The 19,554-nt window shown below is 53.3% G+C and overlaps 1 protein-coding gene across 2 annotated transcripts in view; it reads right to left on the minus strand.

Moving 5' to 3' along the window:
* Cpne5 (copine 5) overlaps nucleotides 1-19,554 on the minus strand; it is an 82,770-nt gene that overhangs the window by 36,479 nt on the left and 26,737 nt on the right. The window contains exons 4-9 of one of the 2 annotated variants that reach the window (XM_041634688.1): nucleotides 12,313-12,416; nucleotides 10,807-10,846; nucleotides 10,548-10,624; nucleotides 7,248-7,307; nucleotides 5,552-5,602; nucleotides 5,240-5,303 (exon numbers count right to left, since the gene is read on the minus strand). In XM_041634688.1, coding sequence (XP_041490622.1) covers nucleotides 5,240-5,303; nucleotides 5,552-5,602; nucleotides 7,248-7,307; nucleotides 10,548-10,624; nucleotides 10,807-10,846; nucleotides 12,313-12,416 — 396 coding nt within the window. The remainder of the gene's footprint in view (nucleotides 1-5,239; nucleotides 5,304-5,551; nucleotides 5,603-7,247; nucleotides 7,308-10,547; nucleotides 10,625-10,806; nucleotides 10,847-12,312; nucleotides 12,417-19,554) is intronic. The other variant, XM_041634689.1, reaches the window with a different exon arrangement.

Below are 19,554 nucleotides of genomic sequence, written 5' to 3' on the forward strand. Positions count from 1 at the left end.
GGCCCAAATACAAGGTACCGTATTGGCTGGTTGTGTGGCACACACCTTTAATCTCAGCACTTGGGAGGCAGAGGCAAGCAGATCTCTGTGAGTTCGAGGCCAGCCTGGTCTACAAAGCGAGTTCTAGGACAGCCAGGACTATACAGAGAAACCCTGTCTTGAAAAACAAAACAACAAAAAAATCACGCAAATGTCAGTAACAGTGGTTATCTTTGGGTAATTTTTCTGTGTCTTCCCAACTTGTACAGAATTAGCATAGCATTTTCCTTTGTTCTATTCCACATGTGTGAGCATGTGCATACTTGTTCACATGTGTGTAGGTACAGGTGTGCAAGCACATGTGCATACCTGCTTGAGTGTGTAGAGGCTCGAGGAGAAGCTGATGTTTGGCACCTCCATCTTATTCTATGAGGCAGGTGTCAATCAAACCTACAGCTGGCTACCGTGGCTCCGACTGCTAGCTTGCTTGCTCTTGGGGAGGGGGGTTCATATCCACCTTCAGAGGTTGGAATGAAAGGGTTGCCATGCCCACCTAGCATCCATGCAGGATCTAAGGATGTGAACTGTGGTCCCATTGTTTGTGCAGTGAGTGCTTTAACCACTGAGCCATCTCCCCTGGACTAAAATGGTTAATGTGATATTACATACACATATATATTTAAGCAGAGACTGCGCCTTTTTGTTTTGTTTTGATTTGACTAGAGAAATTATTTCTCAAACTAAGAAATTATACACTGTGTTTTAGGGAGGATGCTCATGTCTATTCTAGCATGGGTAACACGCCTTCCCTACGCTTCAGCCTGAATGCAACTGAGTGTCAGGGGACCCACACCCCACACCCACTTTACCCCATGGTTTCCTCTTCTCTCTCTTCTTCCCTCCCATGGCTATCCTCCTCCAAAGTCTGCAGCAAGGAGAAACACTACCCTCAAGTCCCCTAGACTCCTTGGCTGGAAGGTCTCACAGAATCCAGCCCCTCACTAGGCATGGTGATGCAGCACACCTTTGATCCAAGCATTTGGGAGGCAGAGGCAGGAGGATCTCTGAGTGTGAGGCCATCCTGGTCTACAGAGAGAGTTCCAAGACAGTCAGGGACACACAGAGAAACCCTGTCTTGAAACCCCACCCCAAAGGGGGGGGGGAGGGAAAGAAAGAAAAGAAAAAGAACTTAGCCCTTCTTGCCACCATCCCCACTTGCAGCCTGCCTGACCGGTCATCACCTCTCTCTCCTGCCTCCATGGCCTTTGTTTAGGCTGCCCGCTTCCCGGGGAGCTGGCTGCAAGAGCTTAGCTCCTACCTGCTTTTCCACATGGGCACATAATAAATTGCCCAAGGATTTTCCTTCAGGACCAAGAATGTCGTGCAGCAGCATGTGTGATAAAAAAGGGGCAGCGGGTCTGACAGGATGGAGAGCCAGGGCAGAGAGGCTGGGATTGCGGGCTGGCGTTTCTCACACTAAATTAGAACAGTGGGCAGCGGGCAGAGCGAGTGAAACGCTGACTTGCTGACTTGAAACAAATGATTTCCTGAGCAGTCTAGAAGTGGCTCTGGGGTGGGGAGACCCCAGGATGCTGCAGTATGAAGCTTGGATTTCCTGCCCCTCGTCAGGAGCCTGGAGGATGGGTACCAATCAAGGTTATCTAACAAACCAGAAAAGCCAAGGAGGTCCAGGCCTTCCACTGCAGGTGCAGCTGGCTCCCATCTCTCCGAATTCCATTCCCAGTGCTCAAAGCTGGCTTCTTCACTGCCGCCTAGAAGCCCGCAGAGCCTTCAGGGCCACCATCCAAGTTATCGAGAAATTGTTCCTCATCTATTCTGGTTGAGACAGGGTCTCATTATATAGACCTGGCTGGCCTGCAACTTAGAAATCGGCTTGCCTCTGCCTCCCAGATGCTGGGATTAAAGACGTGTGCCACCATATCTGGCCCTTTCTTTTCTTTCTTCTTTAAATGAAAGAGAGCTGGTGATGTAGCTGGGTGGCGGATTGCTTGTCCACCCAGAGTGAGGTCCTGGGTCAATCTCTAGCACAAGACATGTTTGTGAACAAGAGCCTCAGGGAGCTGACGACCTTGCAGGAATACATTAGTATACCTGCTGGGCATGGGGAAATGTGGGTGTCTAGGGGGCTGGCCCTCACCCTGTCAACATAAGGGCCCCAACTGTATTTGCATCAAATCTGACCATAAGAACCTTCTTGGCATTAATATTCTACACGAGCAAGGCTTTTCTTTTACTTACTAAAGTAAGCCTGTGACAGGCTGGCATCCACTCGATCCTTTGCTGTCCCTCGCCACCCACGCAGGCTCCAGGCTGAAGGCAGGAAGCCCCGCTCCTCGCAGACCCACACCCCACCCTCTCCCTTTGATCCTCCCACCGAAAGCCGGAGTTGCAAAGCTGCTCACATGTAATTATTTTAATTCAGCCAGATGCTGAGAATTAGTGTCTTTTCCTTGCAAGGATTCTAGGGAAAGAGAGAATTCAGCCAAAGATATGCCAGGAGAAAAGGGAGCCGACAGCCTCTGCAGGGAGGGAGCCCCTAAACCTCCCCAGCGCGGGCACAGCCTCCAGCGAGAAAACTACTGTGTCCAAGGATGAAAGAGGGGGAGGAGCAGGGGAAGGAAAGAAGAGGAAGAGAGGGGGAGTTGGGGGGGGGTCCTAAGGTGGCAAAGGAAGATGTTCACAAGCCGCTGGGAAACTGAGTTACAGAGCCAGCCCACTGAGCTTGTCCAAAGTGCCCTAACTGATGGTATTTAAACACCAAGGAGGTCACTGCTGGGCTAAGAGCTCAGAGGAAACTGAATTTGGACCATAAAGGGATTCCCATACAGCCTCTCCTGAGGATGGAGATATATATATATATCTATGATATCTATCTGTCTGTCTATCTATCTATGAGGATGGCAGTCACCATCCTCATCACCTTCATCCTTAACAGTTAACCCAATTGCCCCACAGCAGGGGAACCTTGAGGCTCTTGCACTCAGAAACAGAAAAACATGCCTGGTTCGTGCAAGTAGGCCCTCCTTTGACACAGTGTCCATCATCACTAAACACTCTGCTGGACTTCCCTGGCTAGGCTCTTATCAGATCCTCAGTGCACACCAACCACAGCAGCCCCGCCCAGGGTGCAGATGCTGGGCGAGCCCGCTTCCCGGCGTGTGGGCCTCCACTGGCCAGCTAAGCAGACAGGGCGGGCCACCACCAGGAAAGCAGCGGTGCGAGCGTTCTTCTGGCCGCCTCTCCACAGTCCATTCTGTTTCCACACAGAAGTCCCAGGGGCAAGGCTGTGACTCCACATCCTGCTCATTGAAGACTGGAGCTCTAGAGCAGGCTGCCTGGGTCCAGACCTCGTCTCCTGGGTGACTGTGTGGTCCTGGACCTCATCTCTCCGGGCTTCAGTCTCCTTAACCACTGAATGTCAGAAACCTCATACTACACAAGAAGACATACACAAGTCTACGTCTATGAACCATTAGTGTGGTCTAGAATCATCAAACAAGACATGAGAAATAGCACACTACCTACACAGAAGTGAGCATCCAGTTGTTGCCCCTGCCCCGCCCATTCGAGGAAGGGACACTTGGCCTTCTTTCTTCCTTTAGGGCAAGCACTCTGAAGCTGAGACATACCTCAGCCCCTACTGGTATCTTCTAGGACCCTAGACATTAAGGAGATTTATAAAGCCACTCTTCTTTCCCCAAAATTCCTTTTTGGAAAATGTTGTTTAACATTAACACCCTCTCTCTAATGGAACAGTCTCATGTAGCTCTGGCTGGCCTTGAACTCACTATGTAGCTGAGGATCACCTTGAACTTTTGATCCTCCTGCTCCTAGATCCTGCGTGCTGGGATTACAGGTCTGCACCTCCATGCTTGGCTTATTTGGTATTGTGGATGAAACCCAGGGCTTCACACTTACTAAGTAGGCAAGCACTCTGACAGCTGAGACCCCAAAACCTATGCTGATTCCTTTATGTGTGTGTGTGTGTTTTATATAAGCGTGTTGCATTTATGTCTGTACAACATGTGCATGCCTGATCCTCCAGAAGCTAGAAGAGGGTTTGGGTCCTGATAGTTGTGAGCTATAGTGTGGGTGCTAAGAATCAAACCAGGGTCTTCTGTAAGAACAGCCAGTGTTCTAAACCACTATGCAATCTCTCCAGTCCCCTGTGTCGATTCCTTTTGCTTGTTTTTTAAGATGGGGTCCCTCTATGTATCCCTGGCTGTTCTGGAACTTGTTATGGAAACTCACAGAGATCCGCCTGCCCCTGGGATTAAAGGTGTGCGACACCACACCTGGCTGATTCTTATTGTGTTCCGCTATTGTTACCCTAAAAGGATTAAGGTTGTTCTGTCGTGGTTTTTCACATGGTGGATACTGGCGGATGGCAGCTCTGATCCCGGCGGTCAGGAAGTCTTGTTTCTCCTCCTTCCTACAGTCCCCGGGAGCCCTGTCCCCAGATACTCAGGCCTCTCTCCCTCCCAACCCCTCACTGGCCTCAGAGATGCCTGGTTTGGGTGGCCTGTGGGTAGAGCCCCATCTTACAGTCAGCGGATCTGGAGCAGAGTCCAGGTGTGCTCCCTCTTGTCTCAGAGAGACGCTGGAGTTTCTGGTGAAACGAGACCCTCACTGCGGTCCTTCCCCCCTTGACAGCGGTCAGCATCCTTACACCATTTCCCTTTGTCGTCAGCCATCAGAGCCCTGACCCCTTTCTCGGTGCCGAGCCATCCCATGGGCCGCTGCTCCACACTCCTCCAGAAGAGTCGAAACCAAAGGCTTCCAGGATTGCAGACTCCGGGCTTCCCGACAGCCACTCCCACCCGGATCCCTATTCAGACCTACCCACACTCACGTCCACCCATGCACACACACTCACACTTACACCCACACACTCAGACATCTTCTTCCTCTGTGGAGCAGAGGGTGCCATCCTGTGCCAGAGGCAAAGAGAACAGTGACAATTGCATGGCAAGTGCCCAAGGCTGAACGGCTTTGGTCATCGGCGGGGCTGGGGCAGTCTGGGCTGAGGGGAGTGTATGTGACTGGACCCAGGAGCCTGGCTCTGTGATGCAGCTGGTCCCTCGTGCCTTGGGTCTCACTCTGGTCAACTACAAGGCTGGAATCTTCTAGCTCTGGTGTCACGGTCTCATGCCAGCCGGGCCACAAGGAGCCCTGTCTACCCCAGCTCCCTCCAGGGATGGGTAATCCTGCATCATGGAGAGGAACCACTGCTACTCACCCTACAGTTGCTCAGCTCCTCCGCAGACAGGATGATGGAGCCACACTTCTTCCCTGGGACACCACTAGGGAGGAAAGACAAAAATGACAAGCCAGACAGGGACAGACCAACCCGACATTCCTGGGTCAGCCGTTCCCACGCCCGCCCCGTGCCATCTAGGCATCTACACCCAACACCCCTAAGAACACCCCCCAGAAGTGCCTGGGTAGTGTGGCCGAAAGCATTGTGTGCTGGGTCAGGCCCTCAGCCTGATGGCCCGCCCCCTGCTCCCAAGGCCCACCAGGGAGGTCTAAGAATGGCACCCGGACTCACCCGGAAGCTTCCGGACCAGTGGTTCTGAAGCTTTCCATCCAAAGACCACTTCTGTGGGCAAAAGACCTTGTGGGCTAGCCACCCTGTACCCAGCTACCCAGGGTCCCCTGGTGTTCCAGCTCTGAGCCAGTCTGCTTCACTAGGGAGGAGCAGCTGAGGGTGGGTTAGGGTCTTGGGGAGGGGTCCTCTCCATGGCTCTCGCCTGCAGCTACCTCCATTTGAATTCCTGGGACTGGGGTCTTCTGAGGCCAAAAGACACCCCACTTAATGAGGGGCCATGCAGGACAAGGGACCATCCACAGCGGAGAAGCCCCTCCAGGAAGGTGAGCTGGAGAGGATATCTACTGAGGTGTTCCAACACCTGTTCCTCCTTCGGTGGAAGTGGGGGGCATGCCCCCAAGGACTAGCCCACGCCACTCTAAGGTTTGAGACTAAGCTGGGGGACCATAGGGTGACCAAGGGGGATCACATGTGAAGCTGTGGGGCAGCTGTGACTAGGGGTTCTGGCCCTGAGCACACTTGGGAGTGACACAGAATCTGCTTTCCAGACACGCACGCACAGGGCCCTCGACCGACCGCACAGTCTCCCTCCCCGCAGCCTTGCTGCGCTGCAGTGGGTCGCTGTGGAATCCAGACCCCGTCTCCTGCCCAGTCCAGGGCAGTGGCGGCGAGCTATGTGTGGAACCATTTGAGGACCACAGATGGAGCTTTACCCAGCATCACTTTGGAGGGAGAGGGTCCCAGCAGAGGAGGGAGGAGAGAAAGAGAAGCCTCCTGGGGCTGAAGACACAGCCCAGGTTTCTCCAAACTGGGTGGGCAGATGAGGGGCCAACCCTGCCCCAGGCAGGTGGTGGTGCTGCAGCTTGGCCCCTACTCTCAGGCAGTCCTTTCCCACACAGTGGCCTGGTAGAGACCAGAGCCCTCAGCAGCAGCCTCCTCCGCCCCTGGCTCTCCATCTGTTGCTCTGCCTTGGACTCCACCTTCTTTTTCTGGTCTTGCTTTCCCTCCTCTCTTGTCTCAACCTGCTCCCACCAGCTTGGCCTTCCTCTCCCCACCTCCCTCTCTCCCCCCGGACTTGATCCCCCTCTTTACAGCTGCTTATGCTCCCTCTCAGCTCGCTGGCACCCACTCTCCCCATAAACCAGAAGCCACGCTGGTCCTGAGCTGTGAGGGGTCCACATATGGCTCCTCCCGGCTCTTTCCTTACATGCAGGCAGCTGGGTGGGACTCCCTCACTCAGTCCCAAAGGTTTAAGGCCCACAGGGTATGAGAAAGAAACCAGGACTGAGACACTCCTCAGGAGAGGAGAGGGAAGACCCATGGTAGGGGCTATGTTGGACACATTTTTTATGAGGCCAGCCAAAAGTCGGAGTGGGAACTGGAGAAGTAGATAAGGAAAGGGAGGAAAGAGGGAACTGAGAGGTCCCAGGCCCACCCACCCTCGGCACAGGACACTCGTTGGAATCCCTCCCTACTCCCTAAAGTCCCAAGAGCCACCAGGGCTCACCAGGCCCCACCTCTGGCCCGGATAGAAGAGGGTAGGCTATCACCTTGGCGCCTGAGACCTTATGAAGGGACCCAGGACCCTTTATCTTCCTACCCAGGGGTTAACAGTAGATCAGGAATTGGGCCTAGAGGCAGGTGACCTCTTTAGAACTGAGTGAATGCAGAAGGCCACAGCTGCGTGGTGACCTACCCGTTAGACACAGCTGGCATAGGCTTGCCTGTCCGGGAGTTGAGGCTGAATGCTCCTATTCTGTGGAGACAGAGGAAGAGAAAGCCAAGCGTGAGCCCACAACCCCAGTCCTCATGGGCCAGAACACAACTTTCAGGTGTCTGGACCTCTGCCCCAGAAGTCACTAAAACAGGACCAAAACCCAGACCACAGAAGGGACACTTCCCAGACCTTCAGGTGAAGCCCTGGGCAAGTCAGTCTACTCCTGAGGTGTTCAGAGTGGGGCTCCAGTGAAGGTATCACATACATGCCTCAGGCCTACTCAGAAACCCTGAGGTGGAATGGGCTCCTCTGCTCCAGGTGACCCAGACACCTGCCGCAGGTGGAAACTGTCTCTGTCACATCACTGGGCCTCAATGGCTTAACCCATCTCTCTCTCTCTCGCATGCTGAGGCCCAAACCTCAGCACTGCATATGACTATATTTGGAGACAGGATCTTTAAAAGGGCTGGAGAAATGGCTCATCAGTTAAGAGCAAGGACTGCTCTTCCAGAGGAACCAAGTTTGGTTCCCCTCTTCTGGGCTCCGAGGGAGCCTGAACTCAAGCGTACACACCCATACACCAATATAGACATACACACTTACATAAAAATAATTTTAAAAAACTTTTAAGAAAAAAGGAGTTGATTAGGAGCTGAGGTCATGTGTGTGGGGCCTGACTATCCACACACAGAAGGACGGACTCCATGCAGACAGGAGAAGAAAAACTACGGTCAGCCAAGCCAAGGAGAGCGGCCTTAGCAGACGTGACCTCGGTCGGAGCCTTGGACAGGGCATGGTGGCACAGGCCCACAACTCTAGCTTTTGGGAGGCTGAGGAGGAAGGGTGTCTCTGAGGCCTCCCTGGGCTGTAGACGAAGATCCTGGTCCCCCGACAGAAAATCTCAAAGGAATCTCTATGTGGCAATGCACGGGCAATCCCAGTCCTCAGGAGGTTGAGGCAGAGGATCTTGAGTTTGAGGCTGCCCTGTAGTGAGGCTCTGTCTCAAAACAACAATGTCCCCCTCTACCCTCAAACACAACGAAACCAAACCAATGCGGTCATCACTTCGTAGGCACAAGGCACTGGTTCTCAGCCCCCTCAGGGACAGGTCTCTGGATGTACAAAAAGGCCACTATGGTACCTGAATAGGAGCCACACTCATTCTGCCACATATTTTATTTTACTATTTATTTGTAAATAAACAGGGTCTTATGTAGCCAAGTCTGGCCTTCAACTTACATAGCTGTGGATGGCCTTGAACTCCTCCTGCTGGGTTACACGCCTGCACCACCACGCCTGGAATCTCCTATATTTTAAGCCATCCTTAGGTGTCTTATGACACCTAACACAGAGTAAATGATCGGCATAGGCTGGCTGGACTGTATCATCCAGGGAATGGTGACCAGGAAGACAACAGCCCACGTTCAGGAATACGCAGCCTTTTAAAAAGCAGTTAGTTGATAGAGTACATGTATGTGGAGCCCATGGGCACCGAGGACTTCCTGCACAGATATCACCAGCAAAACACTGACCCTCACATCTGTCCCAGAATAGATGCCCAGTAAACAGGAGCTGCTGGTGGTGGGGCTAAACTTAGAAACGCAAGACCTCCTGGGGGAAAGGACCTGCCTCCCCCGCAGCATTCCTGTGACTCCACATTTCAGATCTTGCTTGTCCTTGGGCGCATCTTCTGTGGGAGAGACCCCTCCATCCCCTGCCCAAGGTGGACAGGTGACAGCAGGCAAGAAATGGACCTGTAACTGCTTAGGTGTACACTCGGGTGGGAGCTGGGAGGTGTAGGAGCAATCCTGGGCTTCTCCTCGGCCACAGGGAGTAGGAAGGCGATGAGACAGGGCCGTTGGGAAGGAGGATGATGAAAACGCACTATACACGTGTGTGAGACGGTCAGAGTAAATAACGACATACAAATTCAAAATAAAGGCCCTGAACACTGCTATTGAACAAGAGCTAACTGGGATTTCTCCTGGGAAAATCCCACTTTTCTTTCTTCCCCTTTTAAATTTGTTTTTACTATTTTTAACTCGTGTATGTGTGTGTGTGTGTGTGTGTGTGTGTGTCTTCATGTGGGTGTGTGCACGAGAGGCCAGAGGTGTCCAGTCCAGTCCCTTGCAGATGGAGTTGCAGTTGTAAGTCACCTGGGGTGGGTGCTGGGGCAAAGTTGTTCTCTACCACACACGGCTGCAGTATGAGATTTTGGGTTTTGGGGTTTTTTTTTGTAATTTTTCAAGATTTATTTTTACGTACATTGATGTTTTGCCTGCATGTACGTCTGCATGAGGGTACAAGATCCTCTGGAGCCGACGTTACAGACAGCGATGAGCACCCAGCGATGTGGGTGCTGGAGATTGAACAGGGTCCTCCAGAGGAATGGCCAATGCTCTTAACTGCTGAGCCATCTCCCCAGCCCCTTTCTTGGGGTCCTGATTCTACCATATAGTTGCTGAGGAGTTACAGGCAAGGGTCTAGGAGAGTCTGTTCCTTATACACACACACTATGCACACACTCATACAGATACGCACAGATACACACACACACACATACATGCACACATGCACATAGAAACACACCAGTTAGGAACTACAGTGTGAGGACAGAAACCTGGCAGAAGCCAGTGAGGGGTTCATGAACCCCCTCTCTCTCCTGCCTGCCCTGTGGCCTGGACATTTGTCCTGGTCTGTGCCTGCCCTTGCCAGGGCCCTGCCCCGAGAGCTTCCTCAGGAATAAGGACAAGCCATCCACAGCTGCACAGAGAGAATCCTGGCGACTCCCCATCCCGGAGGCAGGCCGCTCAAAGTGACAGCTCTCCAGTAGACTATCAGAGGTGGGAGGTGAGAAGTGCCCCCCCTTTCCCCCCAGTTCCAGCCTGTTCTTAGCTCCAGCTCAGGTCTACACCTACACACCGTGGATAAGTGGAGGAATACGCTGTGCAAATAAATCCCAGGTTCAAATTTCAGCTTTCCCACTGCTGTCTGTGTGGCCTTGGATGTGTCACTTCCCCTGGTGTCCTCTGGTCTCTTACACAGTTAGAGAGGTGGGGTTACAAACTAGGTAGTTTTCAGTCATGGCTCCCTCCCCCTCCCCGCAGGAATACAAGCTCTAATAACAGCCTGGAGCTGCACAAGAGGGCGGGGCCTGGGATCCCTCTTCGAAAGCCCTGGCTGTCTGTTACTGACACCAGCAGACTCTCAGCAGGGTGGGCAGAAGATGGCTCATCAAAGGGGAGCCACCCGGACAGGCTGTACCCCTTCTACACTTACGTGAGGGGCTTCTCCAGGCGGCTCCCAGAGGACCCCACGATCTCTCCAAGGGTGCAGAAGGCCTGGCCCAGGAAATCCTGCATACCCGGGGCAGAAGAGACCAGCGTCAGCCACTATCAGCCACCGTGTTCACAGCCACCCCACCTCCCTCACAACGTGCAGCTTTGGATACATGCTCTTTGAGTGAAGTCCAGGGCCCAGTCAGGCTACAGCATTTAAGAGAGCCTGGGCTTGCTGGGTAGTCACAGGCAGAACTCACGTGTTTAGATAAATCCGGGCTCTTGGAGTCCACATCGTATCTACAGGGAACACAGAGAAATGGTAAAGGCAGGCAGGGGAGATTCCACCGAACTCTGCTTGGGACCCTGAGTAGAGTCAGATTCCCCCGGGGAGCACTGGGAGCCTGGGAGGCTCCTCCCACCCGATCTCTGTGAAGACAGGTTGAATCCTGTGGCTCTCTCAGGATTTATGCATTTCCCAGCCCGCGAGATGGCTTGGCAATTAGGGACGCTTTCAGCCAAGCCTGATGATCTGAGTTCAATCCCCGAGACCCACACGAAGGAAGGACAACTCTCACAAGCTGCCCTTTGACCTTCACACCCCGCCACGGCACACGCATAGACTCACACGAACAAACAAACAAACGTGATTCATTTTTAAAGATATGTGCGTTTCCCTGCACATGCGTTTTATCTCACTAAGAATGGGAAATGACACAAGTAAACCCGTATCCTGGCTGGGTCACAGGTGGCGAAGTCACCCTATCCACCACTGCCAGTTGTCCATCTTCCCAGCCTCAGCGTGGTCTGTCTGGGAGCCCTGTACTCAGACCTTCCCCTTACTCGGGCCTGGTCACGACCTCCACCTGAGTGGGCTGTGAGCTGCTCCTGCAGCCGAGCTGGTCCCCACTCCGGGAGCCAGCTGAGCTGTAGCCTCCTCTCCCAGGGTCTTGCTTGCAACATTTCCTCCTGCAGCCTCCCCTGCTCTAGGCTCAGATGCATGCACCTGCTGAGGACTGGGGATCAGCACCCCACTGCCTTGAGTAATTTACCTCTCCAGACTGTCACCAAGCTTCTCCGTCACGTCATGGGCCACGTTTGTTCACACTTCTCAGCCTTTCTCTTCTTCCCATACTCGCTTCCAAGTTTCTACCTCCCTCAGCTCACCCCAAATTTTTGCCAGAATCCCCCAGGAATCTTTCTTTCCACTCTCTTCTTCTCCAGGACGCTGCCCTTTGCAACCCTGCCCCTCTCCCTCACAGCCCCTGGAAATGACAAAAACTCCCTGCCTGGTTTCCGAGGGGGAAAGTCCTCCTGATGGCCCTGTCCCTCTTTCTGAGGAAACAGATACCAGAGCCCGACTTGTCTACGACTCCAGGAGACTAGACACACCTCCCAACATGGGGAGAGGCCAGCAGGTACCCCGGACACCAGGGAGCAAAAGTCACCCAAGTAGAGGCCTGAATTGCCTCCGTGGATGCTCCCCAGAGTGTCAGGCACTTCACCCAATCCCACCACACACACACACACACACACACACACGGACACACGCACATAAATGAGAAAATGCTGGATAAGATCTGGCACCCCCCTTTTCCACACCCTAGCAAGGCTGGAGGGAGATTTCAACTGTCACTTTTATCTTCCCGACTTTCCAGAATATCCCTGCTTTTCCACCTGTATCCTGTTACTCCAGGCCCTAGTCCCAAGGACTCTATCTCCTCCCCATCCCCGCCCCTCCAGCGTGAGCCCCACCTTCTACTCACAGGTCAAAACGGAGGTTCTGCTTCTCCTCAAAGAAGTAATCCACAATGAACTTGCGCACAAAGTCTGGGTTGAGCGTGTTATCAATGACCTCGGTGCGTCCAAACTGCAAGAGAAGAAGGCGCTGTTGTAACGGGGCCAGTGCGGCTCCAGCCCATGGCACTAGGCTGCAGGCATTGGGTGCTGCCTCCTGCAAGCAGGGCTACATCTCTTCACACTCTCTCTCTTCCCCACCCCTCCCTCCCTCTCCAGACACGAGCTCCAGGCATCTCTTGCACAGTAAATGGTACAGACCCCAGTGGCCCTGTGTTCTGGTTCTGCTCTTAGCTCAGGCCATGGGCTCCTGGCCTGGACTCCCCTCACCACCAGGCGGGTTGTCCTAGTCAGGTTAGCCTCAAAGTCTCTAAGGAGCTGATGCTCTACCTTGAACTCCTGCTTCTACTGCCCAACACCTGGGCTATGTGTACATGATTGACACCCCTCCTGCAGTCACAAGAGACTTGATGGTGGGAGACAGCCTCCTGGAGGATCCATCTCCTCCTATTCCCACCTTGGAGTGTGGGCTGGACCTGACACACATCCCTGTTTAATTATTTTGAGACAGGGCGCATTAGATAGCCCAGGCTGGTCTCAAGCTTGCTGTGTGGTCCAGGATGGCGTTGCATTCCTGACACACCTGCCTCTGCCCTAAACGCTGGGATTACAGGTGTGTGCCCCGTGACCCAGTTTAACAACACACACCTGATAAGCAAAAGACACACAAATCAACCATGGAACTTCCATCTTGGAGGCTCCTTCTGCTGTCTTGCTTGCTCACATTCATAAAGCTAGCAGCTACTGGAGACTACTGAAGACTCAGTGCCTTCCCACCTTGGCCCTGCCAACCCCCGCTTCACAGCCCCTCTCCTGGCCCCACCTCCTCAGAAAGCCTCACGCTTTCTCAGCTCCTGTGGGCTCTTCCACACAAGCTGATCCCTGAGGCTTGAGCACATGGTTCCTCATCTTGCTCCCTTGCCACCATCCCCATGCATTGCCTGGAAATTACTCAAGGAGTTTCTCCCTACCCTACAGGGCCATGAGCACACACGATACCCCGGACCCCCTGTGAACACTCTGTGCCCTAGTCCTATGCAATGCCTTGTGGCAGGCTTCCCTCTCTTAGAGATGAGAAGATGGAAGCCCAGAGAAGCCAAGCAACTTGTCCAGGAGCACACAGTCAAGACTCGCTGACACAAAGGCACAAGTCAGGTTATGAGCTCTAGACAACAAGGTGCCACAGGTATGGGGAGATGAGACCTACGCTAAGACTGGCTCATGGCAGACACTCTGGAGTGGCCGGGGAGGAGGTGAATGAGGGCAGAGTAGCTGCAGCCTCCTCAGGAACTGTGTGGTCCTGGCCGAGGGTGGAGGCTGCGTTGCCTCCTGCACATTCCCTGCCTTATCTAAGCCCGTTCTGTATTCCACAAAGGTTGCTTTTGCAGAGCTGTGGGTCGGCCCAGGGCCTTGCCCACGCTAGGCAAGTGCTCTACCATGGAGTCAAGAGCCACACCCAGACTCTAAAACGCTTTGGAGACCTTAGCATAGGCAGACATAGCACTTAGTACTGACTACAGGAGCAGAACAAGAGAGCCATACCGGAAGATTCTCCATTGCACTCAGAGTCACTGAGCAATACCTATGACAGGTACAGTCACAGCAACTAAAGCACCTAAGCCGGGCTGCGATGTTTGGAACCCTAGCACCCAGGAGGCAGAAATTGAGGGATCTGAAGTCCAAAGCTCTTTAGCTACAGTGAACTTGAGAAGAGCTGGCACTGTTGTCTTTATAGCCCCCACCGTCTTTAAAAAAAAGTGTATGTGGGTGGGGATAGGTGTAGGCAGACTGATGGCTTAGTAATTAAGAGTACTAGCTGCACAATCTTGAGGTCAGAGGTCAGATTCCAGCAAGCAACCACATAACAAGCTGGGCATTGCCCACATGCCTATAAAGCCCAGATCCAAGGTAGGACAGAGGGAGGAGGATTGCTGTGGCTTGCTGGCTTCTAGCTTAGCTACCAGTTCAGGGAGAGACCCTAACTCACAGGAATAAGTGGAGGCTGACAGAGGAGACCATCCGACACCCTCTTCTGAACTCTGTGCCTGTGCACAGGCACACGTACAAGCACACACTCACAAATACTTGTAAAAAGAATGGAATGAGGGCTGGAGAGATGGCTCAGAGGTTAAGAGCATTGCCTGCTCTTCCAAAGGTCCTGAGTTCAATTCCCAGCAACCACATGGTGGCTCACAACCATCTGTAATGAGGTCTGGTGCCCTCTTCTGGCCTGCAGGCATACACACAGACAGAATATTGTATACATAATAAATAAATAAATAAATATTTTTTAAAAAAAAAGAATGGAATGAAACACAGAGCACCAGATTAGGATGAGCTCCAGTGCAGGACCCTGAGGTCCAGTGCAGGACCCAGGGCTCCAGTGCAGGACCCAGGGCTTCAGTTCAGAACCCTGAGCTCCAGCGCAGAACCCTGAGCTCCAGTGCAGGACTCAGAGATCCAGTACAGGACCCAGAGCTCCAGTGCAGGACCCTGAGCTCAAGTGCAGAATCCTGAGCTCTAGTACAGGACCCAGGGCTCCAGTTCAGGACCCTGAGCTCCAGTGCAGGACCTAGGGCTCCAGTGCAGAACCCTGAGCTCCAGTGCAGGACCCTGAGCTCCAGTGCAGAACCCTGAGCTCCAGTGCAGGACCCTGAGCTCCAGTGCAGGACCCTGAGCTCAAGTGCAGAATCCTGAGCTCTAGTACAGGACCCAGGGCTCCAGTGCAGGACCCTGAGCTCCAGTGCAGAACCCTGAGCTCAAGTGCAGGACTCAGGGCTCCAGTGCAGGACCCTGAGCTCCAGTGCAGAACCCTGAGCTCAAGTGCAGGACTCAGGGCTCCAGTGCAGAACCCTGAGCTCCAGTGCAGGACCTAGGGCTCCAGTGCAGGACCCTGAGCTCTAGTGCAGGACCCAGGGCTCCAGTGCAGGACCTCATCTCTTACAGTATCTTTTCTGAGCTACTCTGCAAGTGAGCTACAGGCCAGTGAGCTCAGTGCCCAGTGTGACTGGTTACACCCAGCAGACCTAGACAAGTGAACTTGAGGAACGCAGGGCAGATTGCTCCTCCCAGGCCTGCGTGGACGCACCTAAACTACCCATGCACTATTTCAGAATCACCGTGCACCTAGCCATGTGTTGTTTTCCCCATCTCGGGGGCTGTGCAGTTCTGTCCTGTGCTCATTTCATTCTGCGTGAGAATTGTTTTTTTTTTTTTTAAATCTCGCTTTAACAGGTGTTTAAAAAAAATCCCCACGCTCAGCCCCGCCACAGGACAATCAAAGTCGAATCGAAGTGCGTGGGGCCCAAACAACTGCGTCTGGGAGGGTCTCTAGACACCGCCAGCAAGCTGGTGGGGCTGAGAGCTAATGAATGAGGACGGTGGGAGGGAGGAGGAAAACTAACATTGACTGAGCCTCTACTGAATGTTCTGTAGATCAAGGGGCTCGTTAAGCCATCTCATTTAATTCTTGTAAAAATCCTCAGGGTTATTACCCATCTTACGAGCGCAGAAACAAATCAGCAAGGTTAAGTAAGCTGCCCACGGCCACACAGCAAGGAACTCCGAAGCCCATTATATTTTTTACTTCGTCAGACTGCTGGGCACCGTCTGAACTGATGAAAATCAGACACTGTGGATGGCCCCACTGTGTGCGAGCAATGGGGGGCGGTGGGGGCACTCCGGGTTCAATAAAACTGGCCTCCTATTTCTCCTCTAAATTCCATAACCACCTCACAAAGATGGCACCCGCTGCAGAGGACTGCCCACATGCTCCCGCCCCTTCCACGCAAACCTCCTGTCTTCAGACAAAAGGAAAATTTCCCCTAATGGCTTCCTTGCAGGAGGCCTGCAGGTAAACACTTAGGGTTTAGAGCCTTCTCTGGGAAGGCCAGACACCCTTCCGTGAAATGCCCTACTGTTCTCTTTCAACGCAGCTAGCCTGAAGCATCCTCCCCACGGGGCTGGCAGACGCCCCCTTCTCCAGCACAAGTCTCACGGAACACCCCCTACTCCCCCACGCACCTCCCACCCCCCATCCCCCATCAGGGAGGAGGACAGCAGCTGCTTTGAAAATGGCACTTGAAGCTTCGACACAGGGGATTCCCTGGAGACCAGCTCACTGCCAGAGAAGAAGATGGGGTTCCCCTGGAAACAGGATGGGAGGGGGCTCTGAAGGTCCCTGGAACGTGAAGGGGCTTGAAGGATTTCTAGGACTCAGATGTAATTAACATATGCACACCCCAACTGTGAAATCAACAGCCAGGGGCTGCTAAGGAAGCTTTCCGCGTTCATTAGCTGGACTAATAACAGAGACGGTGTGTAGTGCTGAAACTCAGACTTTTCAAAATCGAAGAGGCCACCGGGGTCTCCGTCGGGCTCAACGGATACTCCTGCTAATGAAGGCAGGAGTATAACCAAACTGATGATGGTGAGGGGGCAGGGGAAGTCGACCTGGGTGCTGTATTTCACACACATCTGCTGAGGTCTCCAGGCAGAACGGCCTTGCGGAGACCGAGACGGAGCCTGCCTATGTTCTAACTGCTGTGTGCATCCCATCTCGGGGGAGCAGGGGAGGAGGGCAGGCCCCTCACCAGCTGTGGGCATCCATCCCATCATGGGTAAGCAGGGGAGGAGGGCAGGCCCCTCACCAGCCTGGAGTCCAGAGCCTGGACACCTTAGAATCACTTGTCCATCCCTCTGGTCCGTTCTGAACCACTGCTTGGTCCAAGCTCTGAGCTCGGAGGTCCAGGGAGAAAGCATGAGCACCCTGAACCCTGAACAAGCCCCAGGCAAGCACAGGGTTCGGAACGAACCAAGCCTGTGAAGAGCCAGGAAACCAGTACACAGCATACACAGATGCAGGAGACTTATAGAACCTTCCAGGGCATTCTGAGCTGGATGAGCAATGGACCCGGAACAGTGGGGTGGCAGGGGGAGGCTCCCTGACCTCAGGACTGGGACACCTCCTATGGGAGAAAAGAATAAAAAGCACAAACCAGAAGGAGCCTGGAAACGAGCGCCTTTGCCCTCTGAATAGCTTCGTCCCTAGCAACAAACCCAGCGAAGCTTTTCGAGGAAGCCGCTCCCGAGGGTTCGGATGACTAAGCTCCGCGAACATCAATTAAGAGGCATTAACTGCAGATCATCCAGTCCACCGAGACCCTCAAAGAGAGGCAAACCTTGAAACTTCTTCAGGGACTGAGTTAAGTGGCTCCCAGGGGCTCTGCCACACAGAAGGACTGACATTTCTGGGGACAGATGAGTCCCCGTGCTCAGGTGTCCTCAGAGCATGTCAGAGAAGGGTGTGTGAACCCTGGTCAGCCTTCTATGCTTGCTGAAGGAATTGGCCCATCAGAACAATGGCCTGGCCTGATGCAGAGGTGACAGGCTGTCCTGTGGCTGCTGCCAGCTGGGTTTGGCTATGGAAGACCCCGTTTAAAACAGACAGATAGGCACTAGAAGGGCTCTTCTTTAGTCCAGCATCTCCAAGGCACACACGCCTTCACTGCCCCTGCGGGCTGCTGGGAGCAGCTCCCCACTGCTGCTTGTCCCAGCACAACACATCTTCAATCACATCCATGCCTTTGAAAGAAACCCCTTATGAAAACCTCAGCAGACATCAGAGGCAAATTCCCTCCTGCTGGGATGCCAACACGAATTTTCTCTCTCACAAACATAATCTCCAGCCCACAGGTCCTGACCCTCACTCCGTTCTGCTCAAATCCACTGCGACAACGTTTGTGTCACCTAAGAAATGGGCAAAGGCCCTCGAGATGGCTAGCTGAGAAAGGCGCTTGCTACCAAGCCGGATGACCTGAGTTTGATCCCAGGACACACGGGGAAAAAGAGAACTGACCCCTTAAGGCTGTCCTCTGACCGCTACAAGCTCCCTATGGCATAAGCACCCCGCCACACACACACACACACACACACACACACACGTAAATGTAATAGGTTTTTTTTTTTTTAAGAAATGTGTGTGTGGGGGGGGGTGCTAGGCATAGTGGCACATGCCTTTAATCCCAGCAGCATGCAGGAGGCAGAAGCAGGTGGATCTCTGTGAGTCTGAGTCAGTCTGGTCTATATAGAGTTCCAGGACAGCCAGGACTACATAGTGAGTACCTGTCTCAAAAAAATAAAATAAGAAAGAAAACAAATGCCCCTTGCTTGCACTGACTTCAGCAACCTTCTGGAAGAGGATCTCAGTGCTGTTGTCCCATCTAAGGGTTTCCATGGGGACAATGAGGGACCAGCCTCCCCTACTTTGTGGGAAGTGACCCTGTTGGGGCCATCCACATGAGTGCTGGAGCGAGGGCTTGTGGGAAGGGGAGGTGATCCACTCGGGGTCAGAGGTCGAGACCCCTCTCCTGGCTCTGAGTGTGTCTGGGATTCTGCAGCTGAGTGCAGGAGTCTGTGGGCTCAGGCCTGGATCATCAGGGGAGAAGAGCCGTGGTTTTGATGGGGTTCTTAAAGAGACCAAGGGGTGCACAGAGCCCCACCTCTGCCTGCAAAAGCAGATCCCATGACCACAGTATAGCAAAGTCATTCTCAGCAGAGTCTGGGGCCAGGCTGGGCTCTCACTCCGGCCTGGGTGACCCTGGCTACATCTCTTCACCTCTCTGTGCCTCAGTCTTTCTTCTCTTCTGTGCCTGAGTTATGGAGGCTTGGGTGACTTACAGAAGACTCTTGGGACTTAGGCATACTCTCTACACCCCAAGCTAGTCACCCAAAGGAAGTGTCTCCCATGTCCCTGCACCTTCTCCTCAGGTGTCCCCAGGTCTGATCACTTGACTTCTTTCCTCTACCTCAGAAGCCTGTCCTTCATACCCAGGGCTCCCCTACGCTGGGGGCCACTGAGGGCCCTTCTCTGACAGGGCAGGGCTGAGGGGGCTATGAGGTGGGTGCTTTATTCCCAGAAGCCTGTTTCAGAAGGAATCAGGTCCTTCTCTTCCCTGGGGCCCTCCCCACAGTGACTGGTCCCTAGTGCCCCAGCTCTGCACGAGGCCAGGAGCCCACAGAAAAGCACACTCTGACCTCCTAGTCCCTACACACAAAACAAAAGAACTTCTGGGGCTTATTTTATATTATACATAATATAGAATATATAATCACTATATATTCATTCATTCTATAAGATACGATAAGAGCTG

The sequence above is a fragment of the Microtus oregoni genome, unplaced genomic scaffold, assembly GCF_018167655.1.
Source record: "Microtus oregoni isolate MIOR12 unplaced genomic scaffold, Mior012 000046F_ref0000063, whole genome shotgun sequence".
Taxonomy (NCBI): Eukaryota; Metazoa; Chordata; class Mammalia; order Rodentia; family Cricetidae; genus Microtus; species Microtus oregoni.